The sequence below is a fragment of the Erythrolamprus reginae genome, chromosome Z (assembly GCF_031021105.1).
Source record: "Erythrolamprus reginae isolate rEryReg1 chromosome Z, rEryReg1.hap1, whole genome shotgun sequence".
NCBI classification, from domain to species: Eukaryota; Metazoa; Chordata; class Lepidosauria; order Squamata; family Dipsadidae; genus Erythrolamprus; species Erythrolamprus reginae.
Window position 1 is genome coordinate 138,284,737 of NC_091963.1, and position 26,962 is coordinate 138,311,698.

The 26,962-nt window shown below is 41.7% G+C and overlaps 2 protein-coding genes across 2 annotated transcripts in view; both read left to right on the forward strand.

Moving 5' to 3' along the window:
- The window catches only part of MAPK7 (mitogen-activated protein kinase 7), a 19,229-nt gene extending 14,515 nt beyond the window's left edge, over positions 1-4,714 (forward strand). The window contains exons 6-7 of the mRNA XM_070726799.1: positions 1,055-1,182; positions 2,905-4,714. Of these exons, the coding sequence (XP_070582900.1) occupies positions 1,055-1,182; positions 2,905-3,058 (282 nt within the window). The 3' untranslated portion in view covers positions 3,059-4,714. The remainder of the gene's footprint in view (positions 1-1,054; positions 1,183-2,904) is intronic.
- Positions 4,599-26,962, forward strand: part of LOC139154145 (zinc-binding protein A33-like) — a 27,584-nt gene continuing 5,220 nt past the window's right edge. The window contains exons 1-4 of the mRNA XM_070728577.1: positions 4,599-4,635; positions 14,509-15,059; positions 15,222-15,349; positions 26,051-26,175. Coding sequence (XP_070584678.1) covers positions 4,599-4,635; positions 14,509-15,059; positions 15,222-15,349; positions 26,051-26,175 — 841 coding nt within the window. The remainder of the gene's footprint in view (positions 4,636-14,508; positions 15,060-15,221; positions 15,350-26,050; positions 26,176-26,962) is intronic.

The window sequence follows — 26,962 nt, forward strand, 5'->3', positions numbered from 1 at the left end:
TTTATTCTATTCTACTGTAATCCACAAGAGTTGGGAGCCCTTTTCATCTCTAGAAGATGCTCGTGGCAAAATTAATGCCATTTTTGCGGGATGCTCAATAGTTGAATTCCTACAACGTTTTGTGCAGGTGGCAGCACAGTTTCTCTTAGAGAGGAGCAAGAGCCTTCGTGCAGCCCAAGAAAGAAGCACAGTCCTCTTTGTTGTGTGTGTCGCTCAACACAACGCCTTGAATCAAATTATTTTTTTCAGGATCAGGTCTGGAGAACGTTAATTTCCTTCCACTCCTACCGAAAGGAATTTAGCAAGTTTAAACTTGTTTGTCTCTCTGACTTCTGATCATTTTTAAATTGAGCTGGCTTCTTTGAACCTATCCTTTCCCTCCTTTCCTTTTATTTGTTAGTCTTTTCCTTTTCCTGCTGTGCTCCAGATGTGCTTTAACATCCATAATTTTCAATAGGTATATCCAAAAAAGGCATTGACTGAGGAGATCTCTCTTTAGGGTATCAGGTTGAGGAGATGGGTGGTTTGCTTATAGTGCAAGGGACAACTGAGTAACTAGGCCAGTGATGGCGAAACTTTTTTTCCTTGGGTGCTGAAATAGTGCACATATGCGCTATTGCACGCATGTGCGTGCCCACATCCTTATTCAACACCCCTCCACATGCCCATGGTCCCTATTTCCTGACTTCCAATGGGCCCAGTGGGCCCATTTTTCGCCCTCTCTAGGCTCCAGAGACTTTCATGGAGCTTGGGGAGGGCAAAAACACCTGTTCCTGCCTACCCTGGAGGCCTTCCAGAGGCCAAAAAGGCCCTCCCAGAGCTTCTGTCCAAGCCAAAAATCAGCTGGCCGGCGCCCACATGTGCGCTGGAGTTGAGCTAGGACAACAACTCATGTGCCAGCAGATATGGATCCGTGTGCCACCTGTGACACGCATGCTGTAGGTTCTCCATCTCAGAACTAGGCTATTCATGCAGAAATAAGATTGTACGGAGAGTCTCTTGTCTTCAAATTGTTGATAGTCCTACATTAATTTACATTGGTTCTTCATCCCAGGTGGAAGATCTTTTGCCTCCTGTTTTCTCTGGAACACCCAAAGGCAGCGGTGCTGGTTACGGGGTTGGATTTGACCTGGAAGAATTCCTGAATCAATCTTTTGACATGGTGGGAGAGAACAGAGAAAGGTGAACGGTGTTTCATGCATCCTGTTTGTTGGGGCTCTGTGGGGAGAAGTTTGTGTTGTGGAATCAATGGAAGAATACATGCATTCAGGAACAAATGTTTACATTTATTGGAACTAGCTTCTTGTGGGCAGCAGGAAGTAACTTGGCCAGAGGTGGGTTCCTCCTGATTCGGACCAGTTTGCCCAAGCCGGTAGCAAGCTGCTGGTGATGTCATGATGATGTCACTATAACCCTTCTGTCGGTGCCAGTTCCGCACCGCCATCTTTTTTTTTGGAATTTCATTGATATATTTTTTTAAAAAAATCCTTTCTATGCATATGCAGCAGCTACGTTTCTAGCACTGCGCATGCATTGCCATGTGGGGTTTTTTTGGGGGGGCGGTTGGGATTGCAGGAGGAAGCGAACCGGAAGTGAGGTAGGTTAGAATTTACTTACTTGCTTTTGATAGATGTAAGAAAAGGAGGAGCTAAGGTCTGACAGCAGTGAAATCTGACAAGTAACAATGCTTACTTGGAATCCATCTTCTTCTGGTACCCGCTCCCCTTCAGCCACAGCAAAACCTAGCTAATCTCATGAAGATTATGAAAGATGAGGCCCAACATATCTGGAAGGCACCATCTTGTGGATGGCTGGTTTGACAGGATTTTCAAATGTGGCCATTTTGGATGAGATAAATTTGTCCCCTATTCTGCAACAGCCATTCTTCCTACATTTGGTGGGGTTTGGAGAGTCAGCTTGCATAGTGGTTAATGTGCTGGCCTAAAAGCCAGGAGGCTCTGAATTCTAGGCCTTCCATGGGCCTGAAAGCTGGCTGAGTGACTTTGGGCTACTTATTCTCTTTCTAGCCCAAGCCACCTCACAGGTTGGTTGTTGTGGGGAAAAGAGGAAGCAGCAGGTACATTTGTGGAATAATAATATAATTTGTCTTATAATTTTGTTTCCTATGTCAATTCCTCAGGCCTACAGTGGTTTGGGCTCCATCAAAAGCTATGCTGTAGCAGCTATCACTAAATTTGAACTGCCTTCATGCCATAGAATAGAATTTCATCTGGAGAAGACAGTGTTTCTCAAATAGGGGGCGTGGAGCGAAGCCAAGGGGGGTGCATAACCCGGGGAACATTTTGGTTTTTTGCCACATTGACTATTAAGACACCATGGAAAAATATTTAATAGAGATGAAAAGAAAGGGGGAGAGAGATGGATATAATGAGATAAACATAAGTTTTCTGAAAGCTAAGGCTGATGAAGCTTATGTAGCACTTGGCTTCATTGTGACTACGGTGGGAGACGAGGAAAAACCAGTATGTTTACTATATCTAAAAATGTTGGCAGCAGACATCATGAAGCCAAATAAATTAAGGCATCACTTAAACACATCACATCCCAATCATGCTGATAAGCCGCTTGAGGTTTTTTCAGCAAAAACGTGCTGAATATTGTAAAAATCATCCCGGTGGAGAGTTGTGGGGTGCGTGAAATGTTTATTTTTTCCTTAGAGGGAGTGCATAATAGAAAATAATTGAGAAGCACTGCTCTAGGATTTTACTTGGAATAGTGTTTCTCAATCTTAGCAACTCTTGTATGGACTTTAGCGCCCCCGCCCCCACATCATAGAGTTGCCGAGAAACACTCATCCAGATTATTTAGGGTTCTGTATTGTTGTCCGTTGCTTTGTCTTCATCCCATTTCCTGGTCTCTCTTTCTTGTACTTCATTTTATTAGCCAAGGTGACTCCGCCCCCCTCTCGGCCTCGCTTCTCGCTGATTGGTTGGAAGTCCATCGCATGAATCCTGCGGACATGGAGTCCCTCCAACAAGAACTGCAATTGGGCTCTCCCATGATCCTCTCTGACATTCCGGACCTGCAAGATGCATGAGAAGCCAAGATCCTGTTAGCCAACATCTTCTACTTCGGTCTTTTAAAAAAAAATTATTTTATTTTTTTAACCCATTAAGAGTGGATGTAAAAGATCAAGGTGATTTGCCTTCTCCATGACTTGGGTTGTGAAATGTCACCACAGTGCCTGTGCCTTTCTGTTGTTTTGCTTTGCAGCAAAGGTGAATTTGGGCTGATGTTTCAGATTGGAGGTCTTTCGCAATAAGAGTTGAAGTAGACTTGGTTCTACGCTTCCTTCTGTGGAAAAAACAACGAAGGAAAGGACTCTGGCAAAAACACTAAAGAATGCACCTCTCTTTTCTCCTTGGAAACGGGCATCCTGTCCGTTTCTTGCTTGACCCCACACTGTGTGTCCTTACCTCATGGCCGATAAACACGGAGAACCTTTTTTTGTTGTGGAATATCGAAAGCTCTTCGGAAAGGCAGAATTCATGTAAAACATGTTCTCCGGGCCTTTTTAATAAAAATAGATGCACAGAAGTATCAAATCCAGCCTTCCTCCTTAGGCAACGTGTTTTCAAATTGGTGCCCTCCGGATGTTAACGGATTTCAGCTTCCCTCTTAGATATAGGTCAGGTGTGGAGCCACGTATGGCTCTTTCATCCCTCTGCTGTGGCTCCTGTCACTCAAAATAGGCGTCACAACTGCCAATGTGCGACACTCACTGGCATGTGATTTATTGACCTCTTTGACCCCCAGTAGGCCAATCATGGATAAATCCAAGAACAGAAAAGTTTCAGAAGAAACCAGAATATTTAATTTAAATCCATATGCTAGTTTTGTGGCCGCTCAAGAAATAGGGTTAGGGTTAGATTTGTGATTCTTTTTTCTAGGAAATTTGATCCAAATGGCTCTTTGAGGTTTAAGATTGCCCCTGATATAGGTAATCCTCAATTTATGACTATGACTGAAACCCAGAGTTCTGTTGCTAAACAAAACATTTATTAAGTGATTCCCCCCCTTTTTTACGATCTTTCTTGCCACAGTTGTTTAAGGAAATGACTGCAGATACTCAATAACATGGTTATTAAGTGAATCTGGCTTCCTCATTGATTTGGATTATAAAAAGTTCACAAAAAGTGACCCTGGAACATTACAGTTGTCATAAATATGAGTCGGTTACTAAGCATCCAAATTTTGATCCTATGACCATCGGCAATGGTCGCTTAGTGCGAAAAGCGGTCACGAGTCACTTTTCTCAGTGCCGTTGCAACTTTGAATGGTGACTAAGCGAACTGTTATATGTCAAGGATTACCTGTATTCTAAACTCCATAAAATATGAAATCTGGCTGAGAGACTTAAGGGCAGTTGCTCTCTTTCAGTCCAGGCCCACATCCTAAGGTGTCAGGAAGGTAGGAGGCTGATGGACATCACTTTGTGCATAAAAAAAGGAGGGATGTAAATCTAATAATTAAATTAATAATAGTTAAATGAACAGCCCTCTATAACAGTTGTATAAAGTAAAGGTGGGATATGAACCTAATAATTAAATGAGCAGTCCTCTGGCTTCCTAGGGATAATGGAGACTGATGTTCATTTACATTTGGAAGGCGCAGGTGAGAAAACCTCTTTTTCATAGCATGCTTTGCCCTGCACTGTGATACAGCTGGATTACAAACTTGTTGAAATCAAAAACACTGCCTTTGTACTGAATTAGGCCACCAGGCCGCCCAATCTCATATACTGTATTCTGACCACCTATACCTCTTCAAAATCTTGGATAGAGGATTTTTCCTGCATTTCTGAAACTGGAAATACCAAGAATGGAAACTTCAGCCTTACACGCTTCAGGATTTTGCTTTTTTGTTTATTGGTTATTACTGTGGTTGCCCAAAGTAACGTTCTGGAGAACTTGGCAAGAGCTTATCTTCAGTAATGCTGTTGAGGATGGGACAGAAAGGCCCACAGGATTCCAATGAAAAATAGACATAAGTGTCAAGGGCCTCACTTCAACGTGCCATATTGTCGTGCAGCCTTGAAATTATGAGGGAGGGGAGGGAAGTACATTAAATGCGGGCTTTTCCTCCTTTTGATGGTTTTAAAACAGTGACTATGACTACCCGGAAGCAAGGCAACTTTCTGCTTTTTAAGTGAAGATATGCAATGTTGACGGTGCCTACGCTAAAGGTTTTTGAAGACAAAAGATCATACAACTTTGTCTTCTGCTTTGAGTGGGATGTGAATGTCCCACCAATTCATACAGTACTGTCTACTAGAGGAGGGGACCACTTCTCCCTCTAACTTAAACAGTTTCTACCCCATGTCTGCTGTACCAGGATTTTTTTAAAAGAGCCTTCTTTGTCTCCAAGTTAGCTGGACAAGGTTTGTTTCCAGCATCCTGATTGCCACTTGCCATATCAATGTGCCTCCGGACAGTGCCCATTTAATAGTGTCCCCGTAAGGCTGGCGCTACCATATCTTGGCTGCAGAAACCTGGGTGACCCTTAAAAGTGGCATCAGGCAGAGAGGATTGTTTCCCCTATATTGTCATCATTATGGGAAGACCATAATGCTCCAGATAAGGCCAGCATGGTCTGTCTTTGTGAACACCCTGCATGTTCAGCCTGGGGACTAACATGGCCTGCCACTTTAATGTGTGTGTATGTGTTTTGTGTATGTATATGTGCCTGTATCTCTTATTTATAGAGCCGTGGTGGTGCAGTGGTTAGAATTCAGTACTGCAGGCTACTTCTGTCTGCAGCTCGATTCTCACCAGGCTCAAGGTTGACTCAGCCTTCCATCCTCCCGAGGTCAGTAAAATGAAGACCCAGATTGTTGGGGGTGATATGCTGACTCTGTAAACTGCTTAGAGAGGGCTGTAAAAGCACTGTGAAGCGGTATATAAATCTATGTGCTATTGTTATCATATCAAATTGGGTAGACATGATTCTTCTTTCGGTAAGCCCATTAGATATGTTTTCGGTTAGCAAATCTTGAATCTCTTTTAAGCTGCCCTCTTACCAGCACAGGAATTTTTCTGTGCAAGAATTTGTGAGCCAGTATTTTGTGGAGCAGCCTGATTTTCCTACCCCTTCAGTGTGAAGTTGGGCTCTCCTAATATAATTAAGCCATCCTGTGATTTGTTTGACTGTGGTTATGGGAATGTGTTGCAGCTTATGTACCATGGCTTAGCATGTTGAGCCAACTCATTGAATTGTACGTGAGGGTGTATTTCCCCTCCCCCCAATGAATCATAGTTAATCATGTTTCATCAAGATGTGTGAAGGAGAATCATACTTGAGTATAAGTCTCTTTGGACTTGATGGCACCTGAGTTTGAGTAGATATAGTTGTTATTGCTGAAAAACAGCAGTCATGACATCCGTAGAAATGATTTTTCAAGATCTGTTCCTTTGGATGTGATTGTCCCAATATTTAAGTTACCTATCTTAAAATTTATAAGCCCCTGCCCCCAAATATCCAGTCCAAACTTTTGGGTAGAGAAGCTTTTGTGTGTCTGTAAAGCAGAGGTTTCCAAACTGGCCAACTTTAAGACTTGTGGTCTTAGGATCTCTGGAAGTCTCTCAAGACCCTTTCAGGAATCCTCGAAATCAAAATTATTTGTCCACCTGTGTTGAAAAATAATGTAATATTAAGCAACTTGTAACTGATTGCCTCATTCTTTTTCACATAGACTGGCACCATTTTTCCTCCCCTCATAAGCCTCAGCAGGGTCCCTCCTTTTCCTTGGTTGACCTGTGGAAAGACCTGCCACTTTGCTGGGAGGAGTGGAGCCAGTGGTAACCATAGATTGTGAGAAAAACTTCCCATTCTTACCTTTCGTTCAGGGAGGAAGAGGACTCACCCATAGAGATCTCCAGCCAGTTCTATCTCAGCAGCAGCCATCCCTGTTGCTCCCTTGTCCTTCCTTCACTGACCACTGCCATTAAGATATTTCAGATTTCAGCCTCAATTCCTGAGTAGCCAATAGCCGCTACTTCTCCATTGGCTACCTGTTTGGGCATCGGTGGGAAGAAAGGCAGGGTTATGCCCATGAAGATCACCTGATCATGGCTGACTGTAATAGCACAGCAGCATGGCTGAAGCGGCCACAACTTTACCAAATCCCATGGGTGTAATCATAGGTCCTGAATTTGGATTGCAATTTTTAAAGTTAGCCCAAATAAGTTTATTTATTTATTTATTTATTAATCAAATTTGTATGCCGCCCCTCTCCGCAGACTGGGCGGCTAACAACAGTAATAAAACAATATAAACAAATCTGATATTTAAGTTAATTTTAAAAAGAAACCCCAATTTAAGAGGGCTTTATAGGTCATAACCTTATGTCAATTCAAAAATTATTGCACCATTTTGCCCAATTAAAGCAAATAAATAAGCATGAGAGTTTTATTCATATTGAATAAAATCCCATCAAACAATTGTGAGAAGTGGTAAATGCAATGAATGCATCACTTTTAATTTGTAATAGGGTAAATGTGGATAAATAACAACTCATACGAAGAGGTTTTGGGTTTTTTTTTTTGATCCTCCATAATTTTTAAAATTAGGAAGGTTTCCTGGGAGAAGAAAGTTTTAGAAACACTGCTTTATAGAAACACATAACATGTTGTTCAGTAGAGAAACTCATTTTCCAATTCATAGAGCAGGAGTATCAAACTCAAGGCCCACAGGTCGAATCCTGCCCAGGCGGTGTTTAGATATGGCCGGCGGGGCAGTCCTGGAAACAGCGAACTATTGGCCTGTAGTGCCTCTACCAATGAAAACGGAGCTTGGGAGGATTGTATGTGGCCCTCCCAAACTCTGTTTTCACTGACAAAGAGTTGCAGGAGGCTGCCACGGCTGAAAATGGGATTTGTGGGAGCTGTATGTGGTCCTCTGAAACTCCATTATCACTGGCAAAGGGTTGCAGGAGGCTACTGCAACTGAAAACTAAGCTTGCGAGGGCTGCAGGAGGCCTTCCCCGCTCCGTTTTTACTAGCAGAGGGTTGCAGGAAGGTATCATGGCCGAAACCAGAGTCCCCATTGACAGACCACTCAGGCTGCCATAGGCACCCTTCACATGAGTGACATTGAGATCGCTATGCCCCCTGGCCAAGCCCCCTTAGTCTCACAAGGTCAAACACAACCCTGATGCGGCCCTCAGTGAAATCGAGTTTGACACCCCTGTCATAGACAATGGCTAGTAAAATTATTTGCTGTCCGGTTAACTTGAATTTAGTTGGGATCAGTTGGTCAGACTTCCTAACAGTAACCCTGTTAATTCCAAAGTAACCAATATCTTCACCCCCAAAATATTTACAAGGTCAAATAGTTACACTATTCCATCTTCACCCCCAGTTGCCTTTCACTATGGGGGTGGGGTGTGTGTGGTTTTGAGTACAGGTAGTCTTCAACTACAACCACAAAATATCTCATTGAGCGAGGCAGTCGGGGAGGTGTTCTTTATTTTACAATCTTTTGTCACAGTCGTTATAAACAAATCACTGCAGATGTTAAGTGAGTCTGGTTTTCTCCATTGACTTTGCTTTTTGAAAGTTAACAAAATGGTGAAAACATGACCTTGGAACAGTACAATTGGGATAAATACATTTCAATTGCCAAGCGCCCAAATTTAAATCATGGGATGCTGTGAAAACCAATCATAAGTCACCTTTTTTCAATTCTGTTATAACCTCAAATGGCCACTTTAACGAATGGTTGTAATTTGAGGCCTACCTGTACATGGAGACCGTACATACTTTTCTGACCAATGCAAAATTCACCTCAGAAGATTCATAGGCCAGATTTGGGACCAAGGCTTGGGTACAGTTTTGAATTAGTATGTGAAACTTGTCTGGAGCGCTTTGAGTGTTGTGTATTTGTGGTGCCTTCGTGTGGTGTGCCCCCCTCCCCCTGTGATGTCTTAGGGGAAAAAAATTGTTCATTAAACTTTCTATTAAAATTGTTATTTGTAAAATGCCAGAACAGTGTTATTGTATTATATGGGTAAACTTGAATCATGTTTGGTTTTCGAGGCTTTCCACCGATGCTCTGGTTCTTTCTTTGAAAAATTAAAATAAAAAAATGGAAGAAGCAGGATGACATAAAGGAAATATATTCTTTTTAAAACTCCAAGAAAACATCTGGGTTTCAGTTAACAGTGCCTAGAAGTGCTAGAGGTATAACAAGCAGGAAGAGGGAGATTGTGATCCCCTTATATAGAGCGCTGGTGAGACCACGGGTCCAAAGACGGGCTAAAAGAATGGTGGAAGGTCTTAAGCATAAAACGTATCAGGAAAGACTTAATGAACTCAATCTGTATAGTCTGGAGGACAGAAGGAAAAGGGGGGACATCATTGAAACATTTAAATATGTTAAAGGGTTAAATAAGGTTCAGGAGGGAAGTGTTTTTAATAGGAAAGTGAACACAAGAACAAGGGGACACAATCTGAAGTTAGTTGGGGGAAAGATCAAAAGCAACATGAGAAAATATTATTTAACTGAAAGAGTAGTAGATCCTTGGAACAAACTTCCAGCAGACGTGGTTGGTAAATCCACAGTAACTGAATTTAAACATGCCTGGGATAAACATATATCCATTGTAAGATAAAATACAGGAAATAGTATAAGGGCAGACTAGATGGACCATGAGGTCTTTTTCTGCCGCCAGTCTTCTATGTTTCTATGTTTCTAAGAAGTAGAGGATTAAATTGACAGGAATAGACAACACTTCTGAAGACAAGCTCAGGATCCAAAAAAATCTAGACACACTTGAACACTGGGCAGTCCCTATCCAACAGAATGAATTTTAATATTTAAAGCAAAGTTTTACATTTAGGCAGGAAAAAAAGTCAAAGGTGTAAGTACAGATTAGGCAAGACCTGACTTAAAGACAGTAACACTGAGAGGGACCTTTGAGTCCTAGTGGATGATCACTTGAATATGAGCCAGAAGTGTGCAACAGCGGACAAAAAAGCTAATACAATCCTTGGTTGTATAAACAGAGGCATAGAATCAAGATCACATGAAGTATTAGTACTACTTTATAAAACCCTAGTAAGGCCACACCTGCAACTAATTTTGGTCACCATACTACAAAAAAGAGGTTGAGACTTTGGGAAAAAAAATTGTAGACTACCAACTAGGATGATCAAAGGCCTGGAGACTAAAGCATATGAAGAATGACTGCAAGATTTGGGTTTGTCTAGTCTAAAGAAAAGAATTGGATTTAAGATGTTGTGTATATTTTATATGTTGTGAGCCGCCCCGAGTCCTCGGAGAGGGACGGCATAGAAATCCAATAAATAATAATTAGGATCTACATGATAGCGGTGCTCCAGTATTTAAGGGGATGCCACAAAGAAGAGGGGGTCAAATTATTCTCCAAAGCACCAGAGGTGGAAACTAATCAAAGAGAGAAACAACCTGGAATTAAGGAATAACTTCCTAACAGTAAGGACAAATAATCACTGGAACAGCTTGCATTCAGAAATTATGGACGCTATATTGTTTCTTTATATGTTTAAGGCTGCCCCAAGGCCTCGGAGGGGGGCAGCATATAAATCCAATAAATGAATGAATGCATTAATGCATGAATGAATACTATTGGTTCTTCTGCTTAAGCAGGGGATAGACTAGAAGACCTCCAAGGTCCCTTCCAGCTATATTCTATTCTCTAAAATGCCAAATGTTTTGTCTGCAATGGGTATCCCAATCCTAGCCTGATCAGTCTTCATCTAAAGCATTGTTTTTCAAACGTGGCAACTTTTTAGATGTCTGGCCTTCAAGTCCCAGAGTTCCCAAACCATCCTCTAGTTTTCAGTAACACTAGGCCAAACTGACACTCCTGCCATTGCAATTCAATGATTCACTAAGATAAAGTCAGGAAATTCTCTCATCTGGTGCCAATATTTTTACTGTATTGCTTTTGGGCAGAAACCATTATTTCTTTTAAGCTTCTTTAGAAAAGATTGGGAGAACAAAAACCGGAAGGAAAGGCGAGGCATTCCCCAAAGAATCATCTCTATTCATGACCGTCAGAATATAAATTGGAAAAAAAACCCATTTCTTCCAACTCCTCAACAAGTTATGGACAGAAAACAAATAAGCTTGCTCAGGACTCTCAATTCTCTTGATTTGGGCCATTTCTGTACACCAAATATGGGTCTAATCAAAAACTGAAACTTCTCATTTCAGAAAAATATGCATTTTTCCCAAACAAAGATTTGAATGCCGATAACATCACAGTTGGAAGTGCCTCATGTTTTGAAGCGTTACAACATTTGTTGTAACATTTGAGGTGGAGCCCTTTTATCGGTGTTGACAAAACAGCAAGACTGAATAAAGCTTGAATAGCTTCAAGCATAGTTCCCTCTAAGCTGAGCAGTGAGCAATCGCTCACTTAAAAATCATCATCAACTCAGAGTTTTCCAAACCTGCCCAGAAGCCAAGAGGGAAAGAGTGAGAGGGAAGGAGAGAGAGAGGAAGAGAGAGAAACAGATAGAAAAAAGAGAGGAAGGAAAAGAGAAAGAAAAAGAATGGGAGTAAGGAAGAGAGAAAGAAAATCAAAATCTAGTTTGAAACTAGCTCAACTATTTAAGTGGCATTTTGATATTGATAGAGTTGCCCTATTATGAGCTCACTGTTATAGACACACAGTACAGTATTTTATTTTGAAATTCTCTGAGGCAAAACAGGGTGGGTTTTTTATTTATTTGTCTGTTTGTTCGTTTATTTATTTATTTAATATTTCTATGCCGCCCAGTCCCAAAGGGACTGCCGCTCAGACACTATACTTTTCCGCCCACCCCAAAAAAAAATTATAGGGAACACTGGCTTCAAGTAACTTGATGCAAAATTCTCAGGAATGCAATGCTTAGGATTTTTGCTCAACAGCAGCGCAGGGGGATACAGTATATTGGTTAAAGCTCTGTGTGCTGGGAAAAATGGCTTTATTATGTGTAGTCAAATTTAGTGGGCAAAGCAGGGATTTCCATTTTGGTCATCTTAGCTCAAGTACAGTATTGTGCAAGAGAGCTCCGGTCACAGAATCACGTGAACGGTTATGTGAGATGGATGGATAGATGAAAGGAACGAAGGAACGAAAGAAAGAAGGAAGAAAGGAAATTGGAAAAAAACTGCCATCTGCTGGTTTTCTCTCGTGTTTGACTACAATTCCTATGATCTTATGATAGTGTGGCCACTGAAGGTGATGGGAGTTGTGATTAAAATGTCAGAAAAACACCAGTGCAGGAAAACAATTATTTCCAAACATTATAACTCATGCTTGCTAGATGCTTGTCACCATTTCTCCTTTTTTCAAGAAGCAGACAAAAAGCAACACATACAAATGAGGAGAAACCTGAGATAATCCCCTATTTACGGGACGGTCTCCTGCCACATATATCCCAGAGGCCTATAGAAACACATAGTTCCAAGTTCCAAGTTCAAGTTTAATCAGATTTGTATGCCGCCCCTCTCCGCAGACTCGGGGCGGCTCACAGCAATAGCAATACAATGTAAGACAAATCCAATATTTAAATTATTTTTAAAAAAAACACCACAAATTAAAACCAATCATACACACTAGCGTACCATGCATAAATTTTATAAGCCTAGGGGGAAGGAACATGTCAATTCCCCCATGCCTGACTACAGAGGTGGGTTTTGCATGGTATGTTTGTGTGTATGTTTGGTTTTTTATAATAAGGGTTTTTTAGTTGTTTTTATTAATTGGATTGTTCATGTTATTTTACCACTGTTGTTAGCCGCCCCGAGTCTGCGGAGAGGGGCGGCATACAAATCCAATAAATAATAATAATAGTAAATAATAATAATTAACCCCCCCCCCCAACTATCCAGAAGGAGAAGCAGGCCGAAGTGGGCAATCTTCCCCTCAATCTAAATTTTTGAATTTTCCTCCCTGCCAACCCCCAAAGGCCAAGGAGGCAAAATGATAATGAGTGAAGAAGTCCCACAATAATTTCTTCTTCTACTTTCTTCTGACTGAATCATCTCTAGAATCAACAATATTTATGCCTAGAAGGGTCAGCGGATCAGAAGCCTCTTAAAACTAATCCCAGAGACAATATCAACAATGGATTTCCTCACACCAGAGAGATGAAGCACAGGGTATTGATTGAGTAAGACATTTCCCTTCCTTGGGTGAGGCCTGATTACTCATTCATTACCTACAACTGTGCTTTCTTCCTGCTACAGGATTGAGATGACAAACCAAAGTGATAGAGAATCTCCTTTTTTATGCTTTTTAAAAATCAGCATTTCTGGGAGTCAGCCTTGAAAGTGCTAATGCTGAAAAGCAACGGCTGCTCCAAGCTACCAGTAATCCTCGATTTACAACCATAATTGGGCCTGGAATTTTGGTTGTAAGTCAAGACACCAGATGATTGAATTCAATTTCACATGGTACAATAAATGTAATGTATGGTGTGATTGGACTGTATGATTGCGTTTTACATTAGAGTTTTTAATTGTATTTTAAATTATTAGATTTGTGCTATATGCTTATGTTTGTACTGTATTTATTCTGTGAGCCGTCCCGAGTCTTTGGAGCTGCCTCGAGTCTTCGGAGAAGGGTGGCATACACATATAATAATAATAATAATAATAATAATAATAATAATAATAATAATAACAACAACAACAACAACAACAACAACAACAACAACAATGATCATTGAGTGAATCACCTAGTTGTAAGGCGAACCCTTTTTATCCAATAGAAGATTGGAAATGGAAAACAAAAAGTCTTGAATGGCATTTATATGATTTCTGCTAAAAACAAACAAACACTGTTTTCTTAACAACAATGACATTCACTTAATGACCAATTAATGACTGTAACAGTCACTTTAAGATTGCCACATTTTGTTTGATTGTTCACATGGGTGCCTTGATTTGTGACCATCATGGCATACAGCAAATCTATCTATCTATCTATCTATCTATCTATCTATCTATCTATCTATCTATCTATCTATCTATCATCCACCTATCCATCTGTTTGTGTAAAGAGGCAGTCTTATAGATGGGGTGGTGCAAAGCTGCGTCAAAAGAGGAAGAGATTCCAGACAATGATCAAATTCAAGGTGTGGTTTCTGTGGAAAGCCTTTTATGAACAATCAAGAGTTCTTCAGAAGGTGTGCTAAGACTTGTCTGGGTAGGTTGACTGGATGAGAAAAATCCATTAAGAGAATCCTATTTTGAAAAGAAACACAAGGCATCAAAGAACTTTGTAAAGGAAATTGGGCTTTTGTTTACATTTGTTCAAAATCGGGTTTTATTGCCACTGGAGTACGTTTTGTGCCAAGAAGGAGAAAATGAGGAAGTAAGGACGAAGGAACGAAAGCTCAGAAACACCATCAAATGTTGAATTACTTTTTCTAAGAGAGAGCAATCCAAAGCGAATGGTCATTTCAATAACTGAGAAGACAAAAGTTCAGGATCTGAAGAGATAACAAACCACAGAAGAAGAGATTAAATACAACTGGGAAGGGCAAGGAAGCTTTCTGGAGAAACATGAAAGAGCTATAAAACAAATTCTACACTTTTCTGATTTGGGAAAGGTTTGTCTTTCCTCCAGGGCTGCCCCAACAGGCATAGAATGTTTTGCTGAGGATCTGCGATGTTCTATTTGCCTGGAGCTCTTTTCCGATCCCGTCATACTAGAATGTGGACACAACTATTGCCAGGTCTGTATCACTCGGTTCTGGGCTGAGATCCCTAACAACCACGAGGAGAACCTGCCACCCACACTTCCTACTTGTCCAGAATGTCGGCGTGAGATTCCCGGTGGTAAATATACACCTAATTGGGTGCTGGGACAACTCGCTTGCAAAGCTCAGGAATCTCTTTTGGTCCAGGTTGGTGATGAGGTGGCCAACGGTGATGCAGATGATGAGGAGGTGCAGGGTGACAAACTTTTTTGTACTGGAGATGGGTGCCTGGTGAGAGCTTTGCAACCAGACCACTGGGGCCACCAGTGTCTCCCCCTAGTTGAAGCTGTGGAACACTTCAAGGTCAGTAGAAGGGGCTTGTAGATTCAGTGACTAGGAAGAAGTGTCCACAACAGACGTTCTTGGGGTTACTGACGGAAAATGGGAAGATATAGGTCAGTGATGGCGAACCGGTACCATAGGCACACGGAGCCATATCTGCTGGCATGTGGGCCGTTGCCCTAGCTCAGCTTCAGCACATATGCAGCTGAGCTCTGGAAACCTCTGGAGCCTGGGGAGGGTGAAAAACAGGCCTACTGGGCCCACCAGAAGTTGGGTAATGGGTTTCTGTCCTCCAGAAGGCCTCTGGGGAGGCAAGGGAGGCAATTTTTCGCCCTCTCAGGCATTGAATTATGGGTGTGGGTACTGCCGCAGGCACAATATGAACGCATGTGCTTTTGGCACCCAAGGGAAAAAAGGTTTGCCATCACTGATATAGGTTTTCTGCATATGACAATCATATCTGTATATCATATCTGTATTAAGTGTTGTGCCTTATGACTCTTGACAATGTATCTTTTCTTTTATGTACACTGAGAGCATACACATCAGAGACAAAGTCCTTGTGTGTCCAATCACACTTGGCCAATAAAGAATTCTATTCTATTCTATCTGAAGGAGCAAGACAAAGCAATTCAGAGTTAAGGAAGTAAAGGCAAATTTAGTTTTTGAAATGGAAGTACAACCTATCCCTTAACAACCAATTTGGCTGAAGCGTGGGGCTTCCTGCCTAACCAGGGGGTTGGACTAGAAGACCTCTAGGGTCAATTTATCTCTGTTATTCTATTCTAACCATTCATTTGAATGGTTAGAATACAGTTATCAATACAATAGTATTCATAAAAATTGGTCCTCACATTTATGAACTTCGCAGCATCTCTATGGTCAAATATTCATGATTCAGGTACTTGGCAAGCATTGCAAATTCATGACAGCCGTGATCAACAGGATTGTCATCTGGAACTGTGCCAGCCAGCCTCTGACATGCAAGTCAATGTTGAAACTGGCAAGGGTTTGCAAATCAGAATTGCATGTTGTTTCACTTAAACTTGCCTCAACCAAGATTGTTGGAACTGCCATCATAAATAGGCAAAATCTCATGAATTTTCTTTAACAATTACTTCATTTAGCAACAGAGTGGCTGGTCCCAATTATGATTGTTAAGTGACAATCACATGTGCGAACATATTGAAAAAGATAATAAGGCTATTCCCTGGCTATTAGTTACGCCAGTGATGGGTCTGTTCTGGGTCCTATTCTTTTTAATATGTTTGTGAGTGACATAGGGGAAGGTTTGGTAGGGAAAGTTTGCCTATTTGCCGATGACTCTAAAGTGTGCAATAGGGTTGATATTCCTGGAGGCATCTGTAATATGGTAAATGATTTAGCTTTACTAGATAAATGGTCAAAGCAATGGAAACTGCAGTTTAATGTTTCCAAATGTAAAATAATGCACTTGGTGAAAAGGAATCCTCAATCTGAGTATTGTATTGACAGTTCTGTGTTAGCAAATACTTCAAAAGAAAAGGATTTAGGGGTAATGATTTCTGACAGTCTCAAAATGGGTGAACAGTGCAGTCAGGCGGTAGGGAAAGCAAGTAGGATGCTTGGCTGCATAGCTAGAGGTATAACAAGCAGGAAGAGGGAGATTATGATCCCGCTATATAGAATGCTGGTGAGACCACATTTGGAATACTGTGTTCAGTTCTGGAGACCTCACCTACAAAAAGATATTGACAAAATTGAACGGGTCCAAAGACGGGCTACAAGAATGGTGGAAGGTCTTAAGCATAAAACGTATCAGGAAAGACTTAATGAACTCAATCTGTATAGTCTGGAGGACAGAAGGAAAAGGGGGGACATGATCGAAACATTTAAATATATTAAAGGGCTAAATAAGGTTCAGGAGGGAAGTGTTTTTAATAGGAAAGTGAACACAAGAACAAGGGGACACAATCTGAAGTTAGTTGGGGGAAAGATCAAAAGCAACATGAGAAAATATTATTTTACTGAAAGAGTAGTAGATCCTTGGAACAAACTTCCAGCAGACGTGGTAGATAAATCCACAGTAACTGAATTTAAACATGCCTGGGATAAACATATATCCATCCTAAGATAAAATACAGAAAATAGTATAAGGGCAGACTAGATGGACCATGAGGTCTTTTTCTGCCGTCAGACTTCTATGTTTCTATGTTTCTATGTTTCTATGATGGTGAACCTATGGCACGGGTGCCACAGGTGGCATGCGGAGCTATATCTGCTGGCACACGAGCCATTGCCCTGGCTCAGCTCCAACATGCATGTGTGTGCTGGCCATCTGATTTTGGGCTTGCACAGAGGCTCAGAGAGGGTGTTTCTGGCTTCCAAAGATCCTCTGGGGGGAGGGGGAGGGTATTTTTATCCTCCCCCAGCTCCAGGGATGCCTTTGGAGCTTGGGGAGGGTGAAACACGAGCCTACTGGGCCCACCAGAAGTTGGGAAACAGGTTATTTCTGGCCTCTAGAGGGCCTCTTGGGGGGGGGGGGAGAAGGTGTTTTCGCGCTCTCCAGGCATTGAATTATGGGTGTGGGCACTCATTCATGCGTGATAGCACCTGCCCACACTCTTTCGGCAGCCAAGGAAAAAAAGGTTCGCCCACACTGAGTTACGTTAACAAAGATTAGATGGATTTATTTATCCATTTATTGAGCATCTTACATTAAAAGAAAGATACAATATTTAAATTACTTTACTACTAGTCTAAATAAAAAGTGAATATCTATATGACAAATATAAAAATCAAAACACAGAAGAAATTTAAAATACTTTTATGACATCATAAAACTGATAGCGAACCCATGGCATGTATGCCACAGATGGCATGCGGAGTTATTTCGGAGGGAATGTGAAGCATGTCAACTCCAGTGTGCATGTGCGTGCTAGCTAGCTGATTTTTGGCCTTGGGGAAGGACGTTTCACCCTCTGGACGTTTCACCCACTGGAGGCTTCAGGGAAGCTTCCCTGAAGCCCCAGAATGCAAAAAACTGCCCAATATGCAAACCAGAAGTTCAAATAAACAAACTTCCGGTTTTCCCGTTGTACTGTTTTTCACACTCTGGGGCTTCAGGAAGCTTCCTTTAAAGTTCCAGAGTATAATAATAATAATAATAATAATAATAATAATAATTATTATTATTATTATTAACTACATTTGTATGCTGCCCCTCTCCATAGACTTGGGGTGGCTCAAAACAATAATAAAAATAATATACAGTGTAACAAATCTAATAATTAAAAGAAAGCATCTAAAAACCCGTCATTTAAAAAACCATACAACACAAGCATACCATACATAAAACTCTGTAAGCCTGGGGGAGGTATCTCAATTCCCCCATGCCTGGCGATATAGGTGGGTCTTAAGCAATTTACGAAAGACAAGGAGGGTGGGGGCAATTCTGATCTCTGGAGGGAGTTGGTTCCAGAGGGCCGGGGCCGCCACAGAGAAGGCTCTTCCCCTGGGGCATGCCAGATGACATTGTTTAGTCGACGGGACCTGGAGAAGGCCAACTCTGTGGGACCTTATCGGCTGCTGGGATTCGTACTACAACAGGCAAACTTCTGGTTTGCCCATTGGGCCATTTTTTCACAAGCGCAGGCTTCAGTGAGGCTGGTGTGCATGGTGTGTGTGTGTTTGTGCGCATGTGCAGGAGATAGCAGGGGAGTTGTGTATATGTGGTGGGGGTTATGTATGTGTGGTGGGCACGTACTTATGAGCTAGCATACACACACACACACATACCCTTTTGGAACATGAACCAGAAAAGGTTCGCCATCACTGTCATATAGCATTTGAGGACAAGAAAGTAGTGGTTTAAATAGCTGCATCATTGGTCAGGAACTAACTAATTATCCATTAAGATTATGGCAAAATGAATTCATGACATGTAGAAACAATGTGCTACCAATTAGAATATCTGGGGGCATTTTTCTGGTGGGTTTCCCTGAAACATGTGGCTATCCATAGCATCTGGATCACAGAGTATCAAACTGTACAAATGGTTTTGAACTGGGTCTTGTCCAACCTTTGGAGCTGGTAAGTGTGTTAAACATTTTATGGGGCCTCCGGTAAGCTTTTGGAAATGTATATGTGCGTGGGAGTGATTGCTGATTCACAAAGCGGCTGTCAGGCTTGTGAGATCAGTTGCATAACAGGTTTTTTTCCAAAAGGGAAACTGCTGAAATGATTTCTCCTCCCTTTAGCCCTGCACACTTCTATCTGTTGGGTTTTTTTTTCTTTTCTGAAAGAATGATAGACAGAATGGTAGGCACTGAACACCAAGCAACCCTCATTTCTGTTGTTTTTCAAAAGTCTTAATGGTTTTCAAAGATCTGACATTCTTCTCAAGCAGGAGGCTGGTAATAGGCTTTTCTACATCATTTATTGCAGGGGTTTTCAAACTTGGCAACTTTAAGACTTGTGGACTTCAACTCCCAGAATTCTCCAGCCAGCAAGGAGTTGAAATCTGTTGAAAAATGAGCTGAAATCCACAAATCTTAAAGTTGCCAAGTTTGAAGACCTCTGACATATTGAATTATCTGTTGTGGTTAGCTCTGGCCCAGCTCCTGCCCCAAGGAATGTGCAGGTGGATATGGGGGAAACATCTGCATGCCGCAGGCCTGTTTTGCTCCTGATAGAATCTGCCGACGAAGCCTCCTCTGACCAAGGACATCCACGCATGCGTAGAGTGATGCATAGGAGACAACAACTGAAGGATTATTACAAGAGAAAATGAGGCCACCTGTGGTTGGGTGGGGCTGCTGTAATTAGTGCTACAGAGTGCGGCCTGGTGTTTTAGCCTCATGGCAGTTCATCTGATTCATTGTTTCATCAAGATTATGGTTTTTGTGCTGTTCAAGATTGTGTGTGGACTCTTTGGACTTTAGAATTGGACTCAATTTCCCAGTTATTGGGTGAGCAATTGGATTGCATTTAACCTGTGCCTTGTGTGTACCAGAAAATCCCTTTGACATTTAAAAAGGGAGCTGTTTCTGTTTTTTGTTTATAAAAACTTTTGGGTTTCCCTTTTATCATGTAGTGTGTGTCTTCCTGGACTAATTACCCTGTAATTACGGGCGGTTGAAACACACCAGCAGAACAATTACCTGTGCTTACTATGCAGGGGCTCAGAAAGAATTTAAAACTAAAATATCCTGTTATCTATCAATGTTGAAGTCTTACCAGATTATGGTCTGCTTCGATAGGGTGATGCAGAGCCGGAGTGCCGCAGCAGGTAGAGTGTTGTACTGCAGGCTACTGAAGCTGACTGTTGATCTGTAGGTCAGCGGTTCAAATCTCATCACCAGGTCAAGGTTGACTCAGCCTTCCATCCTTCCGAGGTGGGTAAAATGAGGATCCAGATTGTGGGGGCAATATGCTGGCTCTGTTAAAAAGTGCTATTGCTAACATGTTGTAAGCCGCCCTGAGTCTAAAAAGAAGGGTGGTATAAAAATTGAATAAATAAATAATAAAAATAAAATTTGGAGCAAAAGTTACATGGCTCTGTGCTTTGAGAGACCATTTTCAGCAACCAAATAGTTAATGCCTAGAACTCACAACCTGACTCTATAGTTTTGTCACCAAACCTGCAAAACCTGACCCTTAAACTATCCACTGTTGACCTCACCTGATTTTTAAGAGGTCAATAAGTGGCATGCATAAGTGCACCAGCGTGCCTACCATCCCTGTCCTAATATTTCCCTCTTATTAGTAGCCATCTCATGTATATAGACATGAGATGGGTACTAATATACCCAGGTACTAATATCACCAGTATATAAACAGCGTTTTATCTATATATATACTACCAAATATATATTTAACAAAATAAAATAAATAAATAAATAAATAAAAATCTTGCCTTCATCTTCAATAGTGTTTAGCTGTTGCTGAGCAGCTTTTGAGATGCTTGTTTCAAATTCCACCAATGCCTTCCTCAGCGTTGTGCCAGACCGATTGTGACATGCATATTGCATTTGGATTAGATTTCTTGGAAAATGGGGTTGCAACACATCTGGAGGGCCCCATATTGAGGGAAAATGTTCTAGGATTCTTAAGACAAAACTTGCTGTGCCCATACCGAAGGATTCTGTTTTGTGGAGCTTATTGTGCTGTTGTGTAGCTCAGCAAATGTTTATTTAAAAGTGGCATAGCTAGCTTGCCCTTGTGATAATTGTCCTTCCTTCCTTCCTTCCTTCCTTCCTTCCTTCCTTCCTTCCTTCCTTCCTTCCTTCCTTCCTTCCTTCCTTCCTCCCTCCCTCCCTCCCTCCCTCCCTCCCTCCTCCCTCCCTCCCTCCCTTTCTCTTTTTCTCCTGTTTTCCAAATTAAAATTAGGAATATTAGGAGGAAATAGGAAAGAGGACTCTAGAAATATTCTCGTTTCCTACATGTGCATTCAGAATATTATAGTTAGTCCTGATAGAACAATGCCATTGCCTGCTATAGATATCTATTTAAGCTTTCCCCATCTTTTTGTATATAACTATAACACACAACAGAGGCATAATGAGAAGAGGGTGGACTCTTCCATAATACTTTTTATATGTCATGGATCATTATTATTATTTTTACACACAGATCAGTTGTAGCACAATTGAGAATTGCTTAACAGAAGTCTGAAACACTGCCATTTAAGTTGGGCTTAGTTTGATGATCGGTTTATTAGTACGCTTTTCACATGCCCCTGCCAACTGATTGCTCATAGTTTTCCTTCAGTTTTTAAAAAAAGATTATTCACAAACTTTGAGATCTTGTTTCGCAATTCTGGAAAAACAATCCTTATTGGATGTGATTTTGTTTCAGTCCCTTGGTGCGTAGTTCACAATGTAAGCTAACCTTTAACCACCACACCCAGGACTGGCTGTGGTTTGCTCAGCTGTGGGAGAGCCACTTTGGCCTTATTTACTTCTTCTCTGTTCCTGCATGTTGAACATTAAGTGAGAACTTACCACATGTTGGGAGAAACAAAAGAAAAATAATAAACCCAGAGAAGAAGCCAGAAAGAGCAAGGTTCCACATTGGGTTAGATGTTTGGAAGATTTTGTTGTTGAAAGATGAGTCCCCCATCCAGATACCAACAATATTATCTGTAACATTTAGCACAGTTGAAGAATGAACAAAATATTCCAACATGTTCCACAAACATTTCCTGATCAGTTTTAGTTTGACTCAGCCTCCCTTTCCTTTCTGAGGTCAGTAAAATGAGGAACTGTTAAAGCACGATAGCAGTATTCCAGTATTTGAGAGGCTGCCTCGAAGAGGAGGGATTCAACTTACTTTATAAAGTACCAGAGGGTGTGACAAAGCAACAATGGATGGAAACTAATCAAGGAGAGAAGCAACCTGAAATTAAGGAGAAACTTCCCAACAGTCACGACAATTAACCAGTGGAACAGCTTTGCCTTCAGATATTGTGGATGCTTGGTCACTGGAAGTTTTTAAAGAAGAGACAGGATAGCTACATGTCTGAAATGGTATAGGATAGTGGTGGTGAACCCTTTTTTGTTTGTGTGCCAAACAATGCAGGCACAATACCTCTATGCATGCATACCCCCTGTGCTGACCCTGCGCATGCACACAATCTCCCCCGCACATACGCACAGGCCTCGCTGAAGCCTGGAATGGTGAAAAAAAATGAGCATACAGGCAAACCGGAAGTTCAGAAAAATGGACTTCCGGTTTACCTGTTGTACTGTTTTTTGCACTCTGGAGTCTTTAGGGAAGCTTCCTGAAGCCCCGGAATGTGAAAAACAGCACAATGGGCAAACCAGAAGCCTGTTTTTCTGAACTTCTGGTTTGTCCATTGGGCACCGCTGGTTTGCCGGTTGTGCTGTTTTCCCCCGAAGCCTTTTGAGGGTGAAATGGCCTTCCCCAAGGTTGAAAATCTGCTGGCTCGCGCATGCGCGCTGGAACTGACATAGGAACCGACATGCCCTCTGATATGGCTTCATGTCCCACCTATAGGATCTCCTGCTTGAGCAGGGGGTTAAACTAGAAGACACCGCCCCTCCATGGTAAACTCCTCAAACAGCATCTGCGTTTCTAGTTTTATGAACTGTATGCAGAATGAAATTGAATTATTTTATCCTGTGTGTGAATACTTGAATGCAAGAGGGATATTTTTTTCCAATATACAGGTATTCCTTGACTTACAGACCTTTGTTTAATGATTGGTTACAACCAAGTTATAATAGCACTAAAAATGTGACTTATGACCATTTTTCACACTTACAACCAATGCAGCATTCCTATAGTTGTAGGATCAAATTCAAACATTTGGCAACTGATTCATATTTATGACAGTTGCAGTGTTCCTGAGGTCCTGTGATCCTCTTTTGCGACCTTCTAACAAGAAGAATCAATGGGGAAGACAGATTCATAACAACCATGTTGCTAACTTAACAACTTGCAGGATCGCCTTTTGTGTTATGAATCCCAGCGACCAGTTAGGTCCCACAGAACCGGCCTTCTCCAGGTCCCATCAACTAGACAATGCCGTTTGGTGGGGCATTGTCTAGTTGATGGGACCTGGAGAAGGCCTAGGGGAAGACACTTCTCTGTGGGGACTCCAGTCCTCTGGAATCAGTTCTGTTGTGTTTGGCTCTGGGCCAGCTCCTGCCGCAATTTCTGTTGGGGGTGGATGTGGGTGAATCCTCCCAGGGTTAGAGGCCAGTTTTATTGCCGACTGCTTCTGATAGTGAAGAGTCTGAAGCAGATAGTGGAAGTGAAATGGGATCCTCAGAGGGGGTAATGGCAGACAGTCCATTAGGTAGTTGCCCCCTGAGTGATTCATCATCGTTATCATCACTGGATTTGGAAGAAGAGACATTCATTGATGTATGCAGGCGCAGGGCAATGCCTAGGAAAGAGCAACTGCGTAAATACTACAGGAAATAAGGTAGATCACCTGTGGCTGGGTGTAATTAGACTAATTGGGGCTGCTGTTAAATAGTCGGCGTTTTGGCCTGTGGGTGTGGAAGTTTATCCATTCGGTAAAGGAGGACGTGTGTTTTGTATCAGGATTCGACAAGGACTCTCTTTGAACTGTTTCCAGGACTCTTGAACTAAATCATATTCAAGCTTGTGACTTTGCGAACTCTTGAAGGAGAGTGGTTGTGACGTCTTCACAGCTGCTTGTTATCTGATTTGTGTTTGTTTATTGTTCTTCACAGCACTTAAGGTGGTTGCTTTGAAGGCAAGCATTTTGCCTGACTAAAAGTGTGGGTGGCTCCTCTTTTAGTGTTTTTGACTTACAACTATGTGTGTCTGAATTCCTACCTTTGAACTTATTTGAGGGCTCGTGCAGAGAAGCTCAGCAGAACAAGTTCTCCCCAGAGAGTTGCACTGCCCCCACCCTCCTCGCCTTCCGCAAGAGTCTTAATACTCACTTATGCTGCCAGGCTTGGGCAGTGATGGGCTACCCAAATTTTTACTACCACACTGTGTGCGTGGCTTATGCATTTTGTTTCAACATCTTTCAGTGCAAATTGGGTGTTCTGCGGTGGAGCTCCATTTTCGTTACCCCACCCCATCCAGGCGGTAGCCCATCCCTGATTATCTACTATATAAAGTGTATGTACACACATGCACGCACAGCTCTTCTAAAATTATACACATTCAACCTCATTTACTATATGGCATGTATACATATAAAATAGTATATTTTGGATGTTCAATGGTAGTAAATATCTTGTATCTCTTTGAGGCAAGGAGAGGCCTGGCACCCAAACCCTAACCCTTGTTGTGAGTGACATCAAGTTGGCCATCTTTAAGCCAGTCACAAACCATCTCCGGTCACGTGATCATCAAGCCACTCCCACCTGGTCACATGGCCAGCAAGCCACTCTTACCCAATCACATGGTTGACAAGCCACTCCCACAGGGTCACATGACCATCAAGCCACACCCACAAAATAACCCATGCTCACAATGTGGTAGTTAATTTTTTTTGTGACCCTTTGCTAAGTAGCACTTAGAGTTATATACTGCTTCACAGTGCTTTACAGCCCTCTCTAAGCCATTTACAGAGTCAGCATATTGGCCCCAACAATCTGGATCCTCGTTTTATCTTGGAAGGATGGAAGTCAATTCTGAGCCTGGTGAGATTCGAACTGCCAAATTGCTGGCAACAATGATCGGCAGAAGTAATTCCAGCACTGCACTCTAACTATGGTGCCACTGAGCTCTTGGACTAAATAAATTCTAGTCCTATTTAGACCCAAATCAGCAGAGTGACCTTGGCCAGTCAGGAATGAGGCGATGGTAAACCGCTTCTGAAATCTTGCCAGGAAAATTGCGGTGACCTGTGCAGTCCCAAAACAACTTGATCACAACAGGCATTGACAAATTTGCCATTAGTCAATTGCAGAAGATGGCTTTACTTGGAACTGCTTCCATCCTTCGAGGATATCTGTAATACCATCAAATATCTAGATTTGCCTATCCCAGGTCCTTATTAAGGATAGATAGACGACAATGCCAAACCCAGTCTGAACATCTGGCAGTGATTAATAATACTAATAATACTATTCATTCATTCATTCATTCATTCATTCATTCATTTATTAGATTTCTATGCCACCTCTCTCCATAGACTCTGGGTGGTTTACAACATATAACAAACAGTAGGTTTTAAATCCAATTAAACTAAAATTACATAACTATCTAAAATCCCTAGTTATATTAAAATCAATCATAACCGTGCATCATTTTAAACCAGAGGCCTTCAAACTTGGCAACTTTCAGACTTCTGGACTTCAACTCCCATAATTTTTCATCCAACTGGCTGGAGAATTCTGGGAGTTGAAGTCCACAAATCTGAAAGTTGCCAAGTTTGGGGACCTCTGTTTTAAACCGAAGGAAAGGTAATACAGTATTGGAAGCCTCAGAAATTCCCATATATGGCCACCAGATGGCGATCATGATCAAGCTATGGCATTGCACAGCTCTTGTTGATTTTTTCCTCCCTGTCTTTGCAGATATTGTCCTGGTGAGGACAAGGCAAGTCCATTGCCTGTGATTTCTCGTGATTTCAATTTAGGTCAGTTTAAAGGGCCTATTCAGTACATGGTCTGGAGAGAGATGCTGCTGGCCTTAAGACCTTGTGAGTATCACTAGGGAACAGCATTGAAATCACAGCAAAGCTAACTCTGGCATGGTTGATTCCATTGTGCATAACTCATTTCAGTTCTGTATCACAGCATGGGTGATAACGTGGCTAGGGTATTAAGCTAAGCTGCAGCCTTGTCTGAAACAGGTCTCTCCCTATATTTTGTATTACAACTCCCTTCAACTGCAGATAACGGGTTGGTTCCCAGGCTGATAAAAGAGTCAGGAGGCTGTTACATAAATAGAGAGAGGTGCAAACCTCTCCACTGTCATTGAAAAGGCACACCTCTTTTCCAGATCAAAGGAAAGCTGTTAGAAAAGATTTTTTTTTAAAAAAAAAGTTTCATCCTTAATCTACACGCTGGATCTAAACAGTTCAGCAGCTGAAATAGTTGAAAAGCCCATTCTTTTCAATTCAAAACATGCTTCTCAAATGAAATCTGGAAACATTGCAGCTGGCAAGAATCATGCTAAGCAGCTGCCAAAGAGCATAGTTGTACTGTTATGATCCTTGGCAGCTGCTTATCATGATTATGGATGATGGGAATCAGTGAGGGACTGCCACCTTCAGCGCTACTGGTGTGCCTTCTGAGGTGTGTGCCCATTGGTGTGAGATTTCGCTTCTGTGCATGTTCAGTAAGTGAAATCTTGTATGAGGATGCACGCACGAGTGAGATTTCGCAGATGTTCAACAATATTTTTGCTTCTGTGCATGCAAGATCACCGATTCACAATTTTGTGAATCACCGAATTCTCACGAAAATCACTGAAATTTCACTCAC